At 55.1% G+C, this 17,611-nt stretch overlaps 2 protein-coding genes across 2 annotated transcripts; one reads left to right on the top strand and one right to left on the bottom strand.

The window, feature by feature from the left end:
* Positions 1 to 1,322: 1,322 nt before the first annotated feature.
* NCS54_00397900 (Hypothetical protein) lies at positions 1,323 to 3,009 on the top strand (the record flags this gene model as incomplete). The annotated part of the gene is made up of 2 exons (XM_053149530.1): positions 1,323 to 2,736; positions 2,798 to 3,009. 2 exons carry the CDS (start codon positions 1,323 to 1,325, stop codon positions 3,007 to 3,009), a joined length of 1,626 nt encoding a protein of 541 aa, XP_053005505.1.
* Positions 3,010 to 4,123: 1,114 nt separating this feature from the next.
* On the bottom strand, positions 4,124 to 7,286 carry NCS54_00397800 (Hypothetical protein; the record flags this gene model as incomplete). The annotated part of the gene is made up of 4 exons (XM_053149529.1): positions 4,124 to 4,269; positions 4,339 to 5,013; positions 5,818 to 6,918; positions 6,998 to 7,286. The coding sequence occupies 4 exons, from the start codon at positions 7,284 to 7,286 to the stop codon at positions 4,124 to 4,126; spliced, it is 2,211 nt and encodes a 736-aa protein (XP_053005504.1).
* Between the last annotated feature and the right edge of the window lie 10,325 nt (positions 7,287 to 17,611).

Below are 17,611 nucleotides of genomic sequence, written 5' to 3'. Positions count from 1 at the left end.
CAGAGCCAACGGCTCGCGGGCTGCCTTGGGGTCTGGGTTGCGTCAATAGCCCACTTGCCAGAAACAGGGTCTCAGGAGTTGAGCCACACACTCTCTTGTCCACTCGTATTTGAGCTGGCACGGCTGGGATCTAAAGTTATCCATGCTATGTAAGCTTGCTTCCCATTCCAACCCCGTCGGACAAGTGACATGCTGAGTGTGTGTGTGGCTTGGACCCCCAGCTGAAAAGCAGTGTAACGAGGCGCAGATTGAATCTCCGAGGGGGAGGGAGGGGGAGGGGGGAAGCCTCTTTGAAAGGCCCTTGGCTTGGCTCCTCTTGGTATGGGGAAGCCCATACCCATGCCGTTCCACTTGGCGCTGTAGCTGCAGGGTTTACGCGGAGGCTTGAGAGTCTTGACAGGTTGCTTCGTATCTGGGCGAAAAAGCTTGTTCCCGTTCCTGAATTCTTGAAGCTGTAGATGCCCACACCGTCTGTGTCTATCCAGTTTTGGGTGAATGACACTATCGCCATCCCTGAGTATTACTATACGGTTGCCGAGATTTGCATACGCCGACACGTTCGATCGCGCGGTCGAGTTACGAAGCGAAATACGCCCAGACTTGTCTTCTTATACGCCAGCAAGGATTGGGAGAAACGCGTATTCTTCTTATCTATCTGTCCCCGCTGTGCTAATCTCAACTTGCGTGTAAACGACTGCAGATTCGTCATTGTGTACGTAGTGAGTTGTTGGTCAGCCTTTGTTTCCCACATGTATTAATATCTACTGTGGACGTTTAAAAGCAATTCCTTAGTTCTGTCCTGCCTCTACAATGTTGAAATGTCGTTGTTTGTTTGTGAGGTGGTCACGCTACCTCAACCAAAGCGTTGACGGAGAAGGTCATCTCAACCCCATGACACTTCAAACGAACCTTTAGCTTTCAATCCTTTAGAACTGATCTGAATGAGAATCTTCTTAGTTTTGAATATATATAGTTCCCACTCCTTGATTGTTCTGGCTGCCGCGTTAAAGGGAACAGACAAAAGGCATTCAGTCACTACTTGTGTCATTCACAGAATAGGCAAACACATCTGCGTAGACGTCTTGCATTCGTTCACACATGCCTTCAAAAGCCGCATCGTGCAAGGCTTGGCTCTCCTAGGATGAATTAATATGCCAAATATGAGATCCCACCTCTCCTCACCATGCCTATCCAACCCAACCTCGATTCTACAAACCTCAACCCATCACCATCCAACTAGCAAACCAGACCTGCACCTCTTCATCAACCATCAAGAGCCTTAGAAAGCTTCACAAGGTTCTCGCCGCAAACTCCGGCCAAATATGGCTGCGTCCAACTACCCCAGCTCGACCTTCACCACCACCTCCATCCCCGACATCCATCCACACTCTTGCATCGCCCAGATACTCACCGTTCCGCCCCAGCACCTCGACGATCCGTTTCATAAACGCTTCGTCGCGGGCTATTACGCCATATCTCATCTCCTGTCCCCGCTTGTGCCTCCCGAGCACTGGGTGCGGCTGAGTGCCTCGAACCCTCAAAGCCATGTCAACCTCCGTTACGGGAACAAAGATGTGAGCGGGATATGGGACAACGTCACTGTCCACGAGAATCCAGCGGAGCTCACAGAGGCGTTTCTCGATGCCATCGCAGCCATGTCTCTCAAGGCAAGCAACTACTGCCAGGCAGGCTATCCCTCGTCCCTAGTCATCATCATCTGTGGACCGGCCTCGCTTCATCAAGACATGATCCGCGAGCTTCCCTACCCCTTGACACCCAGCACGAAGCTACATCTTCTCACTGTCGGCGAGATCCAGAGTTGCATCGACAGCAAAGTCAGGGCAACCCTGATTGCCCCGAGCATGCTCTGCACCGGGTGGGTTGTCAACCAATCACTGGGCGTCCAGCCAGCCAGAAACTCGACCCCTACAGATCAGATGTTCAGGCAGATCGCTCGCAATGTAGCTTCCCTATACGAGGTTCAAGCTTCTCAAGATCTTCTTGGACCCAACTCAAAGCTAGTCCAAAACCGTGACGGTCAAGATCTCTCAACCTGGGTCAACACCAGCCAGGGCAGAGACCTCTGCAACGCAGTCGCCAAGTCCTGCCGTGCCTCCCTATCGATAGCAACTCCCCGCTGTGTCTTTAACCTTTATAGTCGTCTTGACGACTGGTCTCGACTCAGTGGTGATCGCCTGGGTGAGCCTCTCGATCGTTTCTGGCCCAACTGGCAACTTCTCCCCCATGCCAAGGCCGACACTGGGAGCGCAGATGGCTGCGTCGCCGATACTACGCAGTATAAGAGGACTCAAGCTTTGCTTCTCACCCTCCTATACCCTTCACTTCTTCCAGAGGGTGACACGAACCACGTCTTTCAGTCCGGCTCTGGTTCAATGTCTGAGTCCAACGACGCTGTTCTGGATCAAATCATCTCAGCCGCGGCTCATCATTTCGCCATGGTCAATTTGACTGAAGCATTGCTCAACTTGGAGCATATTCCACACATGCGGACTTCATGCCCATATGCCACTGAGCCCTTGTTAAGGAAGTTAAGCCAGGGGGAGATGAGGATATTTAAGAGCATTGTCGGTCTATTTCCTCCTGCTCATGGGGGTGTGCAGTCACCTGGCCCCATCCCTCTCGCTCAGTACATCTGGAGTTGCATCCATGCCCTTTACTGTGACTCTCCTAAGAAGATAGCAGCCATCGAGGCTCATGTTTGCAATTTTCGACACAGTAAGCCCCTCTCAGATCAAGATACCCGCCCAAGTCGGCCACCAAGAAGCTAACAATCAAGGTATCCGACTTATCCGGACTCACTTGACCCAGGAACTCATCAAAATGCCAATCGTTGCTCGCGCAGCTTTTGATCTCATCACCAGCTTGGGGTATCGCCCGAATGCCACTCTCCTGCGTGCCCGCGAGGATGCCGATATTGCGGAAAACCTGGGGACTGAGCTATCGTATGACACGATCGAGACTCGACGGACCTATCACGAGATAAAGTAGAGAAATTTGACCAGGATGTGAGCTGGTATGGGGACAACGATGCGGGGAAGGCCAAGGCACTGCAAGGCTCAGGCAATGTGAAGTGCATACAGCTAGCCACTTCATAAACCAAGGCGCTTGGATCCGTGGATCCTACCGGGAGCATTAGTAGTTTAGAGAGATAAACGATGGACGGCATAGCTCTAAAATTGTCATAGTTAGTTGGTTATATCGCCTTGTATGTAATGTATTCTTACCCTTTTTATCTTTACTCACGATCTCTCTTTTCTAAAAACTCACTCACTCATGATACCTGCTTCATTTTCTCACATGCCCTCCCTCTTATCTCACTCTCTACTACCATCACCTTCAAGCGCTCTTGTTCCCATCAGACCCAGGGCACATCACATATAGGAAAAGTAGATGACCAGAGAAACACAACATTGTCTACCAACTATGACCAAACACTATTTGCAAGGAACGCATAACCACACAGTGGTGTTAAAGCAAATGCCAAAACCATCGTCACCTCCATATGTAAACCCTTCCAACCGATACCGTATGTGATTAAACCCATCATCAATCCGACAGACCCTCGATTCTGACCTTGCCAGAACCAAAACAAAGGTCAGCCAACAACATGCATCCCCTCTTCGACGTCAACGTCTTCGGCCAAGCATCGTCATCCGCCCTGCATCTATACATCCTCACGAATTGCAATTTAATATACAGGAACCACTCGACTGGGAAAATGAGAACTGAAAACTCCAGAGGCGGCAACCATGGAAGGCTAGCGCGGGAGGGTAGCCGAGTGCGAGGCATGGCATGTAGTTGAAAACCGCAACAAGAGTTTCAATGCAAGAACTTGGTGTAGATCCGGAGCCATGAAAGCAGAAAAAAAGTTGGGGGGTAATAAAAAACGGGAGGACATCACCATCGATGTCGTCGTCGCAGAATGGTATCGTGAAGCAGTATCGTGAAGCAAGAACAGGCAGACAAGCAATTTCTAATGACAATGCCAGGGATGAACAAGAACGAGGCCAATTCTCATGGTCAAGTCTCAAAGGAGGGTGGGGTATGGGTAAAACGGGATAAGACAACAAGACAGGACACGACACGACAGAAGCATCTATCACTACTCGTCGTCCTTCTTCTCTCCACGGCGCATGCGCTCATTCCAGCGTCGCTTTCCAACGCGCGTCTCATAGTGAGGCGCAACCGTCTTGACGTCCTGCATGATGCTCTCAATGGCGGCTCGCGTTTTGTTGCGGTAGCAGTCCACTAGACTCTGTCAGTTATCACATCCGACAACACGGTCAGGTTAGGTAGGTTAGGTTGATCGAAACTTACAGGCTCGCTGCAGAAAGACTGTCCGACCAGCAAAGACTCGGCTCTGGAGCCATGCCATTCGGTACCCAAGGTCGTTGAGCCGAACCTCCTTGCCTCGGATAGACTTCCTCATTCGGGGGATGACAATCTCGCCTTGGGACTCGCCCATGGGAACCTTGACCATCTCCTTGCCAGTTCGGTTAGCTCCGCGGCGACTGGCCTCGCGACCTTCAGTCTCCTCGATACCGTCATCGTCTTGATCATCGGCAAAGAAGCGCGAGCCGGTCGCGCTTGGAGGAGGGCTCTGCATCTCTCGAGGAAAATAGCTACGGGGGAAAACACTGGCTCCCTTGCGGAAGCTGTCAGGGATCTCATTGGTGTCGACGCCCTCAAGGGTCACCCGGACACGGAGGCGAGATCCGCGGACATTATCTTCGACAAGAATAAACTTGCGCTTCTTGGCCTCAGGGATGTCCGGGAAGAGATCGTCGGGCTCATCAGCGTTACCACGGCTGTGGCGCTTAGCCGGGACAGCACCGCCAGCGTGGGGAGCCATGTGAGACATTGGCGCGCTAGTGGGATATGGCTGGTTGTTGTATCCAGTAAAAACATGAGCCGGTCTCACGTCGTCGTTGTTGGGAGGGTTTTGACCCGTCGGAGCCTGGTGGTGATGGTGTTCGTAGGAGTGACCATCGCCTATAAAGAGCCCGAGTTAGCCAATCTCTCCCTCTTGTTTTACTGTTGAGTGATTATGATGTGATGTGAGATGAGATGACCAAGTCAAAGCAAAACTCGACTATGTGTGTGTGTTTGTGTTTAGCGCTTGAAATGCAAGACAGAACAAGACTGGGTTGTAGGCTTGTGTCAGATCAGTCTCAGAGGACCAGATCCAAATGCCAACGGTAGATGATGCAACATTTAAAGCCAAAAGGCAGATTGAACTCGTCTAAGAGTCGCAGGAACCCAGCAGCAAAGCAAACAACTAACAGCAGCAGCAACAACAGCGACTGTGTGCGCGCGACTTTATGGTAATGTACAGAACTGTGCCAATCAACAAAACAAAGAGTTCCTCATAACCCCTCGGGAGCCACTGCGGCTTGGATGCTGTATAGATGACGGTGCAGGAAGTGGCAGACCGCCTGTGCTATTCATTGTGACAGGCAGACAGACAGGCAAAAACACAGGAAAGGAGATGACAAACCCAGTCCCCAGACGTTCAAAGCAGTAGCAGATAGAAAATAGAGCAAAGACACAGGTATAGCCGTTGCAGCAGTAAAAAAGGGAATATGTTTTTGTAAGACAGTAACAAGGAAAGAGTAAAAAAGGGGTTTTGGTATCAATTAATCAACACAACATTGGTCGAACAAAGCATTTCTTGTGCGGTGAGGGACAGCGAGGGGATCAGTGCAAAAGAAGGGGCGCACAAGGCATGGCAATGCCTTGCCCTGCAAAATGCAGACGCGAGGTTTCTTTAAATCATTCACATCTGGTGGAACATACCGACTTCATCCCCTCCACCCTGAGCTGTGCCGTCGGGGTGAGTTCCTGCTTGGTGGTGGTGCATCGGTTGACCCATGCTGCCGAGGCCAGGCTTGCCCATGGCCGCGCCAGGTCCCATGGGTCCTGGGCCGCCGGGCATCCCTGAAGGTCCGCTGGGACCGGGCATGTGAGCCGCACCGGGATGCGGAGAGGCCTGGACTTGCTTTCGCTGGTTCATCTTGGCCATACGTCGCACTCGTCGGCTTCGGAGTCGGGGATCTTGGTTGCTGTTGCGCCAGCTGTCAACCGCTCGCTGAATAAGTCCTCGCTTGCCTCGGAGAGGAATGTTCAGCTCGGCCAGCGCCCAGCCGACGCGGTTGCAGTCAGTCTCATACAGCAGGCGGTTTCCGCGGTACTGCTCCTTGGGGCAGCATGCTCGAGGGTAGACGCAGTTCTCCTGCTTAAACTCGGGCGATAGCTCGTCAATGTTCACTGACTCGACATCGCAGCGGATCGTGTACTCCATCTTGACCCTGTCCCTTGAGTACTCGAAAGCGATCCATTGAACACCGTTACCGTCCTGTCGGACCACGAGAGGGGTTGTCGCGGGGATCGGTCCGGGCGCCGCGCTGGGGTTGACACCAGGAGTCGAGTTTCCGGGGCTCTGGAGCTGGCCGCCGTTTTGGGGGTGGTGAGACTGAGGCATAGGCGACGACTGAGGCTTCTGGAGCTGCAGGGGCACCTGAGGTTCGATCTTTGGCCGAGGGCTTCCAGTCATGCCCGCATGTGCGTGTTGCGCATGCTGGGTCATCTGGTTTTGGGGAGCAGTTTGGGACATCATCATGGCGGGTTGCGAAGTCATCGACTGCTGGGGGTGGGGCGCGTGTTGCGCGTAAGGAGAGGCTGTCGCTTGAGGAGGCATGGGCTGATATTGGTTCTGCGGCTGGTAGTACATCGACTGTTGCAGATGCTGTGACGGCGGTTGGCCGTAAATGCTTCTGTGCTGGTCATGTTGAGAGGGTGATGCGACTGAGGCGGGCGAGTTGGATTGGGGAGTATGATAGGACATTGGGGGGTAGGGGGGTCTCGGCATTTGAGCGGCGGCCATCATGTCGGAGGTATCTGGATCGCGCAAAGTCAGCTTGGAGTTCGCGACGCGCTTCTCGTCATCAAGAAGCTAGATAGGCTCGCGTTGACGCACCTGCGGACGTGTATCCGCTTGTGGCACCGGGTGTGCTGTAGGGACTCGGATGGTTGTAGTAGCTGAGGTTGTCCTGGCTGTTGGTAGCCTGGGCGCTCGTCTGGTATGCTTGAGGAAGTGAGTGTGTTGACGAGTACGCGCTCTGGTGTTGTTGAGGCGGCGGGTGAGCCTGTGCGTGATGCTGCTGGTGAACTACACTCGGGGGTCTCGAGTGCTGCTGCAGGTGCTGGGAAGGCGGCTGACCCTGTTGCTGGTGCTGCGAGTGATGCTGCATAGAGAGAAGACCCATTAGTCAGACATGTGGACTAGGACGTGAAGGTTGAAGCTGTGAGGCGCGGCCAAAGAAAAGAAAATAGCATCAAGCCCAGGACGCGTTGGTGTTTTATTTTCCCCTTGCCAGTGCCTGGGTCTGGGGAGGTGGTTTAAGTGGACATCCCCTGGTGAGGACTGGGATTGCACGGGTGAGGCGGGCTAGGCTCGGAGCGGTAATGATGATAAAGCAACCCGGTTCTCGCGGACTACAGCGAAAAAACACGGGGTGGGAGGGAAGACCAAGAGGGAGCAGGGGGTAGCAATACCGCTTGGCCAGAACTGGTTGGCAAGAGAGCGAGCGGCGATGACAGTGCCTACTGAAGGTCCCCGTCTCGAAGGTTATAGCTCGTGTGCCAGGGACAGCGAGAAGAGAGCAGGCCCTTTGGAGCGGAAGAAAGACAAGATCGATCGGAGGAAGGGTGTGCTAGAGGGGGCCGGACGGGGGGGCAGACGAAGGGGCAGGGGAGCGGGTATTTGAACCAAGATTATGGGGATGGAGAACAAGGTATGATCTGAAGTGGATATCCAAGAATGGGCAATGAGCAAATAGACGGGATGGCAGACCAGGTGCTTGAACCAGATGCTAGAGCCAGCAGATGGAGCCAGGAGTACGAGGCGTGTCTGGCAGGCGTGCGCGCGCCGTAGGCCAGGGTTCAACAAGAGTGATATAACGTCAAAGAGAGGGAAAAGTCCGTCGTCCTTGAGTGGGGATGGGGGATTGGGAGGATATCGATATGATGTGAAGTGTGCTGTTGCAAGTGCGCGAGTCCGCGACGAGACCCCTGTCGCAGAAATCTCAGGAGCATGAATTACTTTGGGATGAAGAGCGGAGCGGTGGACAACGGTGAAATGTCGAGGGAAAAGCGTTGACAAGCTTCCGCCGCAGGGTGTCCTTTCACTTGACGACTGCTGCTGGGCCTATCCTCCTGCAACTCGCAGGCCGACGCCAAACCACGCCAGGACCAGGGGGAAGGGGGGGAGGGCGTGTGGGTAGAGAGAAGCCGTCTTCGACTTTGCGTGAATGAGTGATTGAGTGAATGAACGGGCGGATATCAAGTGGGGTGGCGTGCCTGCGGGAGCTCGCGCCCACCTCCAGAGAACCAGAAAAGAAGACTCCATCCGTCCATCCACCCAGTCAAGCCCTCGACCCTGCCCACCCATTCCCTTCCCATCAATCAGCTTCGAGGGGCAGGCTGAGGGAAAAGGGGACCGAGAGGGGTGACGGGCGAGCACCATGTTGCGGGTGGACGCCCTCTTCCCTTGCCCTCCGTACCCGCAAGTCGAGTGTGTAGCGTAGCGTACCGTAGGTAGCGTAGAGCCACAGGCCAAGCAGGTGTCCCGGGGAGGACAACGCATGGAAGAAACGCGACAGGGGTCGGCTTGGTTTGATTAAGTGGCCAATGGCCGCCTCACCAGGGCGCCCGGCCAGGAGCAGCTGCCCAATGGGGCACACCAGAGCCGGGGCTAGCCAACGGACCAGGATTGCGCCGGGATTGGCTTTTCCCTGGTGCTCCTATTTTGGCCACAGGCGGTGTGGGTAAGGGAGTCCATGGCTGCCACTCTGCCACTTTGGCCACGACCTTGTTCTCAACCGTCGTCGTCCATGGGCCCATGGGCCCCGGTCGCTCACGCTGGTCCGCCCCCAAAATGGACCGACCAGGCACTTGGGCTCCAATCCAACTGACGCGCAACGGCCACTGACCGGGTGAGCAATGTTGTACAGACTCCCGTCCGGCCCCAGGTACCTGCAGAGTACCGTTTGTCCAGCTCAGAATCCTCGTACGTACTCGATCCCTTCCAGATGAACTGAACCCCCGAAGTCGCGGCTACGGGCATTGGGCCCATCTGTGGCAGCCTGCTCTCGCCAGACAAAAACTGCGCGTGCGTGTCTGTCTGTTTTCTCACTCGAGATCCACTGCGTGCGTCACCGCTAGTACCTTGGGCGTGGATGCCAGAAAAGGTACAGTACGGCACCAGAAGGCATGGCTGAGGCGAGGTCGGTCGGGCACTCCCTCCGTCACGTCACGTCCCGTCCCTTCTGTCTGTCGACATTTGATGCTTCGTAACCGTTTTTCTCGAGTGCCACGCCCTAAAATCTGAATCAGAGGGGCCGGTGGCCTCCATTTGCCTGCTCCAGCGCCCCACTGGGGGAACAACGCCGCCGGCTCCCCACCTAAGGTAGGCAGCCTGGCATCCATCGATAGGTACGTAGCGTATTCGACACCCGCCAAGCTTGACCATCTTTTGCTGGCTTGCCCACGGACGGTAGGTCCTGCATCGCCTCCCCCCAAAAAAGACGTTTCTCAGCTGAGTTAAGCGTCCTTCTCGGCGTCTTCTTCAGGCATCATCCACCGGGTGCTGCTCCGCGTAGCCGCGGCGTGCCATTGACGAGATGAGTATTGCTCAACTGAGCTGGCTGGTGTGTACTGGGCATTGGCCGACAATTCATCTCGACGCCGGTCACTCCATCTCCTCTGTCGCCGCCAGCCTCGCGACCGTTGAGTGGATGCTACCCGACCTTCCTTCGCCTTGGTGGCGGCCCGCCGCGCCCCGAAATTCAAATGCCCGTATCCTGCGTGCCTCCGCGAGCTGTGCAACGGGGGAAAGGCCGTTGTGACCGCCCTTGTCCGCCGCGTGTCGAGCTCAGAGAAGCTTCAGCCGCCTGCGAGTTCTTTGTACAATGTGGCTGGTGCATGCGAGGCCGCTGGCCGTTTCTCATGGCAAAGGCTGAGGCGGCGGATGCACTGCAACGTCCCGCCTCAGCCTGCCCGGCCTCTCCAATTTTCGGGGTCTGGCATCCATCCATGGATGGGCATCTTGTCAAGGCTGGTACTGACCACCCCTCCCCTGTCCCCTGCGGGCGCCCCGGGCATTGGTGAAACAAGACGTACCCTGCTCAGCCCACCCTCGAGTCCTGACCCGGTCAGGCTTGCGACAGGCATATTGCGCGGGGCGCACTTAGAAACCTTGGTATTCCCGGCGCTGTCTAGCGACATAACCCAGACAGGCCTTCACTTGAGGCTGATGCTGGGGTCTGGCAGACGCGTTTGTAGCCGCGACGCGTTAGATCCCACAAGCTACGATGTAGCAAAATGATCATGTTTGGCAGACATGGAATACTAGCCATGATCCGAGTCCATGCGAGCCGGAAAGGGTGTGCAAAGGTGCATGCTTGACGAAAAGGAAATGGAGACACTTACAGGATTGACCCCGGGCTCCTGCTTGAATTGGCCGGAGATCTGGCGATTCGCTGACATGCTGACGGTCATGAGGAACGGAATACGTCAACCAACGGTTCTTGTCTGCAGAGACGGTTAGCAACGTGCTATGACAACGAAGACGCAGCTTTGGCGAGCCAGATCAACGCACGGCGCTTGCTCTACCAGGATATTCGTGGTAAAAGAGAGCTAGGTGGCGTGATTCCAGATCCTCTCCCAGCTGCATACAATGCTCCAGAAAATTCCCGCCGGCCGAGCTCCTCTTCCAAGGCGCAGCTTTCAGGATTCGCGTGTGAACGAGCAGGGAAGGATTGGGGAGGTGAGAGGCGACTTACCCGCTTGAGTTTCGAATATCTGTATCCGTACAGATGCTATGCAAGTGTTGGTCGAGTGCGTGGCTCGTCCAAATCATAAGACGAGAAAGTGGCGGATCAAGGTCTGAAACAGGGGCGTTGGTCGCTCGATGCCTAGAGTGAAGGAGGCAGGTCAAGTCAGCCTCGTGAGGTGTGATGAGATGCAATGCGTTTGATCCCCGGAATCACATTGCTCAAGGAGAATCGCTAAAGGTAAGAATCACACAACCAGCCCCTCGTTGATGAGAAGGTAGGTCGCTAGTGAATGATACGTAGCAATCTGGTGGGGGTCTCAATTTCGACCTGATCAAGAGCAGACCAAAAATAACAGGAAAAAAAACACGAACACGACATTGGGTACTGTTGCCAACCTAATGCTCCCGTTTGCCAACGAGTTTCCCATCATGATAGACGTGGATTGGTGTGGACGGATCTGAGATTTCAACGAGATTTCAACGAGATTTCAACGCACCTGTGTATCTGGGATCCAACTGGACAAGCAGATGGTGTCGGTTGGACAGGTCGTTCCCCTTGTTGGTGGTACACAAGCAATCGGGGGCAAGCCTGTAGGTAACGTCCTTCCACGTGCTGGTTCCAAAAGTGCGGGTCGCGGTGCAAACGACTTTCGAGATTTGGTCAAGAATGGAGCGCAGCCGTGCCTTGTTGGGAGATCGAGGTGATGTAACAGGCTGCGAGAGTTGATGCAGCTTGGCCGTTGTTGCACCTAACTTCCTGGTCAGTTCGTGCGGGCCTTGTCGTTTGCTTCGAGGGATCCCTATGCAAGAGAGTTTGCAGCAGGACATGGAATGCATACATACCTGTCTGGACGGGTGCGCCAAAGCAGGGCAGACAAGGATGAACTCTGGAGGCAAGACACCCTTAGCTTGGAAGTGCGTGCGTGCGTTTGCAGACGGCTGGATTGGCAACGGGTTGGAGACGGCCAGGGCTTAGCTAGCTGGGATGGGGTGTCCACGAGAACGTTATCAAAAGGTCAAGGCAGCGCGGCCCTGCAAGATATACTGCCCCAGCCCGGGTCAGCAAACGTCTTTGTGGCTGTTAGTCAGGTCCAGCAAGGCCCTGCTGATGGGGCCCGATCCCAAGAAGACGGCGCACTCTGACCGGGGGCTGGAATTGTGACGCCGACGACAGTTGCTAGGTGAGCAACCGGGCACCGATGAGATGGCGGCGGACGGACAAGGATGGGGGTGGGCAGTGACGCGAAAGGGGAGAGCACCACCAAAATCCACGATGATGAGACCCAGGTCAAAGGGACCGCCGTGTTTGATGACAGATGATGAAGATTTACAAGTCCCAAGCCAAGATTGGAAAACGAGACAAGGTCCAGATGGCGGCCATGTGTGGGCAAGGGGCGGGGAGCTCCAGCGTGCTGCGATGGAGGTGTGGCTACCGACCGTACCTTAACTGACTGAAGCTTGTTGGTGGGCCGTTAGCACACGACACTCTGCGACGGGAGCCTCGCGACTGAGGTGTCTCTTGTAGTGGAACCGTTGCCTGTCAAGAGAGCTTGGGGTCAGCGCTAATCCTGGCCGGTCGGCGCGGGAAATGGGTGCGAGCAGGGGGCCTACCTAATGCGAGGTTGCTTGCCCAGCCATGCAGGACCAGATGGAAGCTTTTTCTACCTCCTTGCGATGGATGGATGCGAGCTTGGGCAACCAAACGACACCACAAGATTGACGCCGCGCAAGCAAGAGAGCTCTGACTTTTGTCTTGGGCTTGGGCCAAGGTTTATCGGGTACGGAGGATCGCTCTCAAAAGCTTGAGCCCTAGTATTCCTTGTCTGACAGGAGAAGCAACGGATAAGCTGGTGCAAGTTCCTGGAAACTCTAGGCCACTGCGTCTAGCGTAAAGTGTGCAAGTTCACGGAATGACGGGGCAGATTGGCGTCGATTCACTGGTGCTGCCTCGGTGATCTGAGTCCTCGAGGGCCCGGTACGGTGTGATGCGATGCGGTCGCAATTGTTCCCTGCGTCGAGCACGGCGATGATCTCGTGAAATGTCGCAAGGCAAGATGCAGAGATCTCCAGGCTGGACCCGATGCTAGGGGCAGCACAAGCCTCTGCGGCTGGCTGCGAGGGTCGCGGGTGGACGAGGACAAGGGGGATCTAGCGGTAAAGGCGGCGCGCTTGGGTGCAGCAGGGCGCTGTGGGCTGCAGGTTGATCTGGAGAGGGTCGCACGGCTACCGGAATCGATCACTGCTACCAGCGTGGCCAGCACGGGTCGGGGTCTGATAGGGACAAAGCAAAGATGGAGGAGGCAGCAGCAGATGCAGCAAACGCGGTGTGATGCAGGGGTGCGAAGTTGAGATTGTGGTCGAAGAGTGTGGGCTTTTTTTTTCTGGTGTCTTTGGAAAATGGATATTTCGTCCCGCCGCACCTTCCAAGTTGACCCACGCATCGGGGACTCGGGGTCGGGCAGCGAAGGGACGGGTGTATGGGGACACAGGGAAAGAGTCAGTTGGGGAATGAATGGGCACTTTGGGTTCAGTCAAAATAGATCCGGTTGACTCAATGTGGCAGGATATTGCGGCTACCGTTCTATGTATCGCCTAGCGGGTTTTAAACAACTGCCGCAAACTTTGCGTGAGTGGCGCCCCTTTGATTCAGATTGCTACCGCCGAGATGAGTCGAGACGCGCAACCCGCGGCACTTGCTTGGGAGGAATCTGCCGGTTTGATTGAGTCATCTGCCACTATCCGCACGAGCTGGGCGATGGTACGGCGAGAAGCGTTTCATCTCACTTCCATCCGGAGACAACTGGCCCATCTTGATGTGCGATGCCGCTTTTTACTATATGTGCGACTCGATAGCATATTATACTTCTACGTACCAATAGGCACATTGCATCCGCTCCATGCATGGGGATATGCCTGGGGTGGTATGGATGGATGTAAAGCTAGGCACGATCAAATATCTCCGATTTCTGCGACTTTGCGCATTCAACGGGCTGTCCAATGGCGTTGACCCGCGCCGAGGACCAAGCCTGTCTTCTCTTGCTGGGTTGTTGTTCTAGAGGTTTTCTCTCCATGTTCTTCCTGTAGGCAGGGGTGCCAATGGTCTCCGAACCCTGGCTGGCTACCAGGTTTGCCAGGGTCATGTCAGACAGGGCTACGGGCGGGAGAACGTGCGGGCGACAAGCCATCGCCCACCCAGGCGAACAGGGGCGCATGGGAGGCAAGGTACGCTCCATGTAGGGTAGATGTAGATGTAGATGCAGCATTGGGTTTTTCGCAGGGTATTGGAGGATCAATTGTCAAGATCGTGTGTAGCGGTGAGGGTTGGTGGTTATAATAGCATTTCCTTGCCGTCGGCGAATGCGACTTCGCTAGATCCATTTCCCGTGAACCGTTTCTACGGAGATGGGGGGTCTTGACGTCGTTTGTGAACCTGTCACCGATTTATCAATCAACTCAAGTCGAGGGCAACAAGTCGGAATCTGTCTGCCCAATGAACGACAAATAACGATACCCGATATAGCAGCTGGATTGTCACTGAAAATCATATGCACACCCAAACGGGGATCAAGCATCCTCTATGCAAACGCTATTGCCCTCCAAGGCGCAGAGCTTCAACTCTGGAATTGGTTGTCGCCCTGCATCGTGGCGGGGATGCGAGTTTAAGGTTTCAACGGTCAAACGGTCAACCTTACTCGCCATTGCTAAACCCGGCATGCCGGCCATGCAACTCGAGCGCTGGGGGGAGAGCGGGAGACCAGGGTGAGGCCATGGTGGTCCGTCAAGTCGGTGCAGTGGAGTTGGAGGGAGGGGGAGACATGGAGCTCAAGGGAAACCCTTGCCAGAGCCCGCGACAACGGGTCACCCATGACGCCCGGGCTTCTCCAAGCCCAGCCCAGCAGGGGATGGCACCTAAAGTGGCACTGACTGGGGTCAACGACTCTTCAAGACCAAGAACGGCTATGACGTACAACAACACCAAAAGCTGGACCGGCGACTCGAGATGATCGGCAGTGACTACAAGTCCTGGATCAGGCTGAATATCAAACTCAAAACAGCCGGTGGTGGGCACGTAAGCTGAATGGTAGAGAAATCACGGCGAGAAAGGTATTAACTCCATATGGACTCGGATAATTAAGCGACGTCGCGAAATGAATCAAGGGCCACTTAGAGCCAACCTACCCACTTGACAACCAACGATCGTGGCCCGAGAATCACCATGATGACGAATCTGCTCCAGATGTGAAGCGGAGGAAGAGAACACGTCGGAGTAATACCTCATCCTGGACTAGACGACAATGGCACCGACGCCTAATTGCTGGTTGCTCGTAGCACGAGCTTCATCAAAGCTGCCCAACTCTGCGTATGCCACGAGACGATCTTATCACAGGAATGGATATCAATACACCAACATTAACAAGTACGCACCCACGCGTGCGACGCCAATATCGCAGCAATTAAAGTAATCTCATGGATCCACGTGATGAGACACAAGAACAGCATGTACGAAGTGAAACCTGCTGCGAATGGGTAGGTACAGTGGTATCCATTGCAACCGGAACCTGCGGTGACAGCATGCGAAGTCTGTGCTGGATCAGACATCCACGGTAGGCGGTGAAAGGTTCAGCGCGTCGCGTCAGTAACAAGAAGACCTGCGAAGAAATGGATATCGGGATTCCCCCATGGATAGACGGATGGATCAAATCAGTGGGATCTATTCCCAGTACGGAGCATGGGCGCCGCGCTGCCAAATCTGGATTGCGAGTTTAATGGGATGGGGACTTGGCGCATGCCCATGCTTGCCGCCGTTTGCTGGTGGCACCAAACTTCAGCAACGTCGTGGGATGGATTGAAGGTGGAAGGAGCGGCGGGAGGGTGTGGCTTGAGGTGGTACCTGCTTGTACCTGGGCAGGACTGCCAGTCACTGCCATTGTTCCAAAGTCGCCCACGGCTTTGTTCCCTCCCAACACCTCAAACCTCGGTCATCATCACCAAGTTTGCTCTCCAGCCTCGCCCAATGATGAGGTACAGCGACAGGCGCTCCCATCGCCAGAGCCAGTTCCACAGTCCACAGGCCACAGCTCGAGGCCATGAGCTGATCCTAGCAACAGCTCGAAGATCCCAAAGAATGCGACCCTCTTGTTCCGTGGGCCCATGGATTTTCTCGGGACAAGGTCGCAGGATCTCCCCTATCCTAGCGCAGCGCCCAGGACCCTCTTCACCTTAAGCCAGGTGCCAACACCGCGCCACATGCCACTAGCCGTCCCGATGCTTCAATGCAGTGCAGTGGGAGTGGGCATCCGTGGTGGGATGGAGGGCGGGCGAGGGACTTCTGAAGTGGTGGGTGTGTGCTGTACAGCTCGAGTGTCCTAGACCGAGCCGCCTCGTCACCAAACCTGTCGACGCTTCATTTCCTACCTGCTGCACGGCTGACAATGCGCTAGTCTTTACCAACCTCGGTCGTGGTGTCGGAATTCGACGCTGACGTCCAGCCAGATTTGTCCATGGCTGATCAGGGACCTTCTCACTTGGCCTTAGTGGCATTCACCACCGGGCTCGTACAAAGTACCGGTGTGGCTGGCACCCATACTGCGCTCTGCCTTCCGCCTCATTAAAGACTTCCATCTTATGAAAACATGACATCCTCTACGCGGCAGAGCCATGATTGGGGATCAAAGAAACAACGCACATCCATCACCGCCACCGCAGCCGTGTCCCCCGCCCTGGCTCCGAGGCACAGCCGAAAGAAAGCATATGATACCTACCGCGATTGGGTGCACACCAACAGATGGTCTGCTCCGCATGTTGCGTGCCTACTGTATACGGCCAATCCAGGCTCAACATCAAGTCGGTCTCGAAGACCGGACCAAATAATGTCTCTTTGCGACTTATTTCGCTCAATGAACTCGCGCTATCGTCCACGACCGGATCGCTTCCGCAACTCGGGTCTGCGCGTCTTCACCCGCCATTACCACACTGGGAAGTCCATGAGTCGTTGTCAACGCTCATCACCAGATCTTTGCATGCCCAGCTGTGTCGCGGCCGAGAAATGCGGGCCATCTCTACGGAGCGCGTCCTGATCCCCGATCTTTCTGCACTTTGTTCACCGTCCGTGGTCCTCGCAGGCGGATATGTAGCTAGCACTGACACTGACAGAGCGACCCGTCAAACTGTGCAAGGCTGTACGGATCCTAGCCCGGCAATGTCACCCATGGAGTGAGACCATGGGTTGGCTGGTGCTGTGCGGTGCGATCGAGCAAGGGGAAAGCTTAGCCGTTTGTCAATCCAAGCCGGCCCACGACCTGTTGACGATGTTTACATACCCTCGCAGCCCTACCACTGGCGTCTGGCGTCTGGACCTCAAGGCTTGACCTACATCCTGGCGTTTCGGTCGGGATTTATCACCCACCGATAGCCTCGCCTCTGCCGCCATGCTCAGCGAGAGTGCAACGGTACCCAGGAGCCAGATTGCCCACCTCTTCGCAAGCCAAACATGACAGATTCAATCTTTCAAGACCCAAGGCTACCAGCAAATGATCCCTACCAGATTCGTCCAGGGGCCAGGAAGCTAGACTGACAGAGCACCCGCCACAAGCCAGCCACTAGCTGCCGGCCGCTCGTTCACCCCTTTCATCCCATTGCACTTTCATCTTGGAATTGCATACGGCCAACAACGGCCATGCAGCATTGCAGTCTAATGACCCATCACGGCTCACCATCTGACGAGCCAATGTGCCTCCAATTTCTTTACCTGCAGCG

This window comes from Fusarium falciforme, chromosome 3 (genome assembly GCF_026873545.1).
Source record: "Fusarium falciforme chromosome 3, complete sequence".
Taxonomy (NCBI): domain Eukaryota; kingdom Fungi; phylum Ascomycota; class Sordariomycetes; order Hypocreales; family Nectriaceae; genus Fusarium; species Fusarium falciforme.
This window is presented reverse-complemented; position numbering and strand designations above follow the sequence as displayed.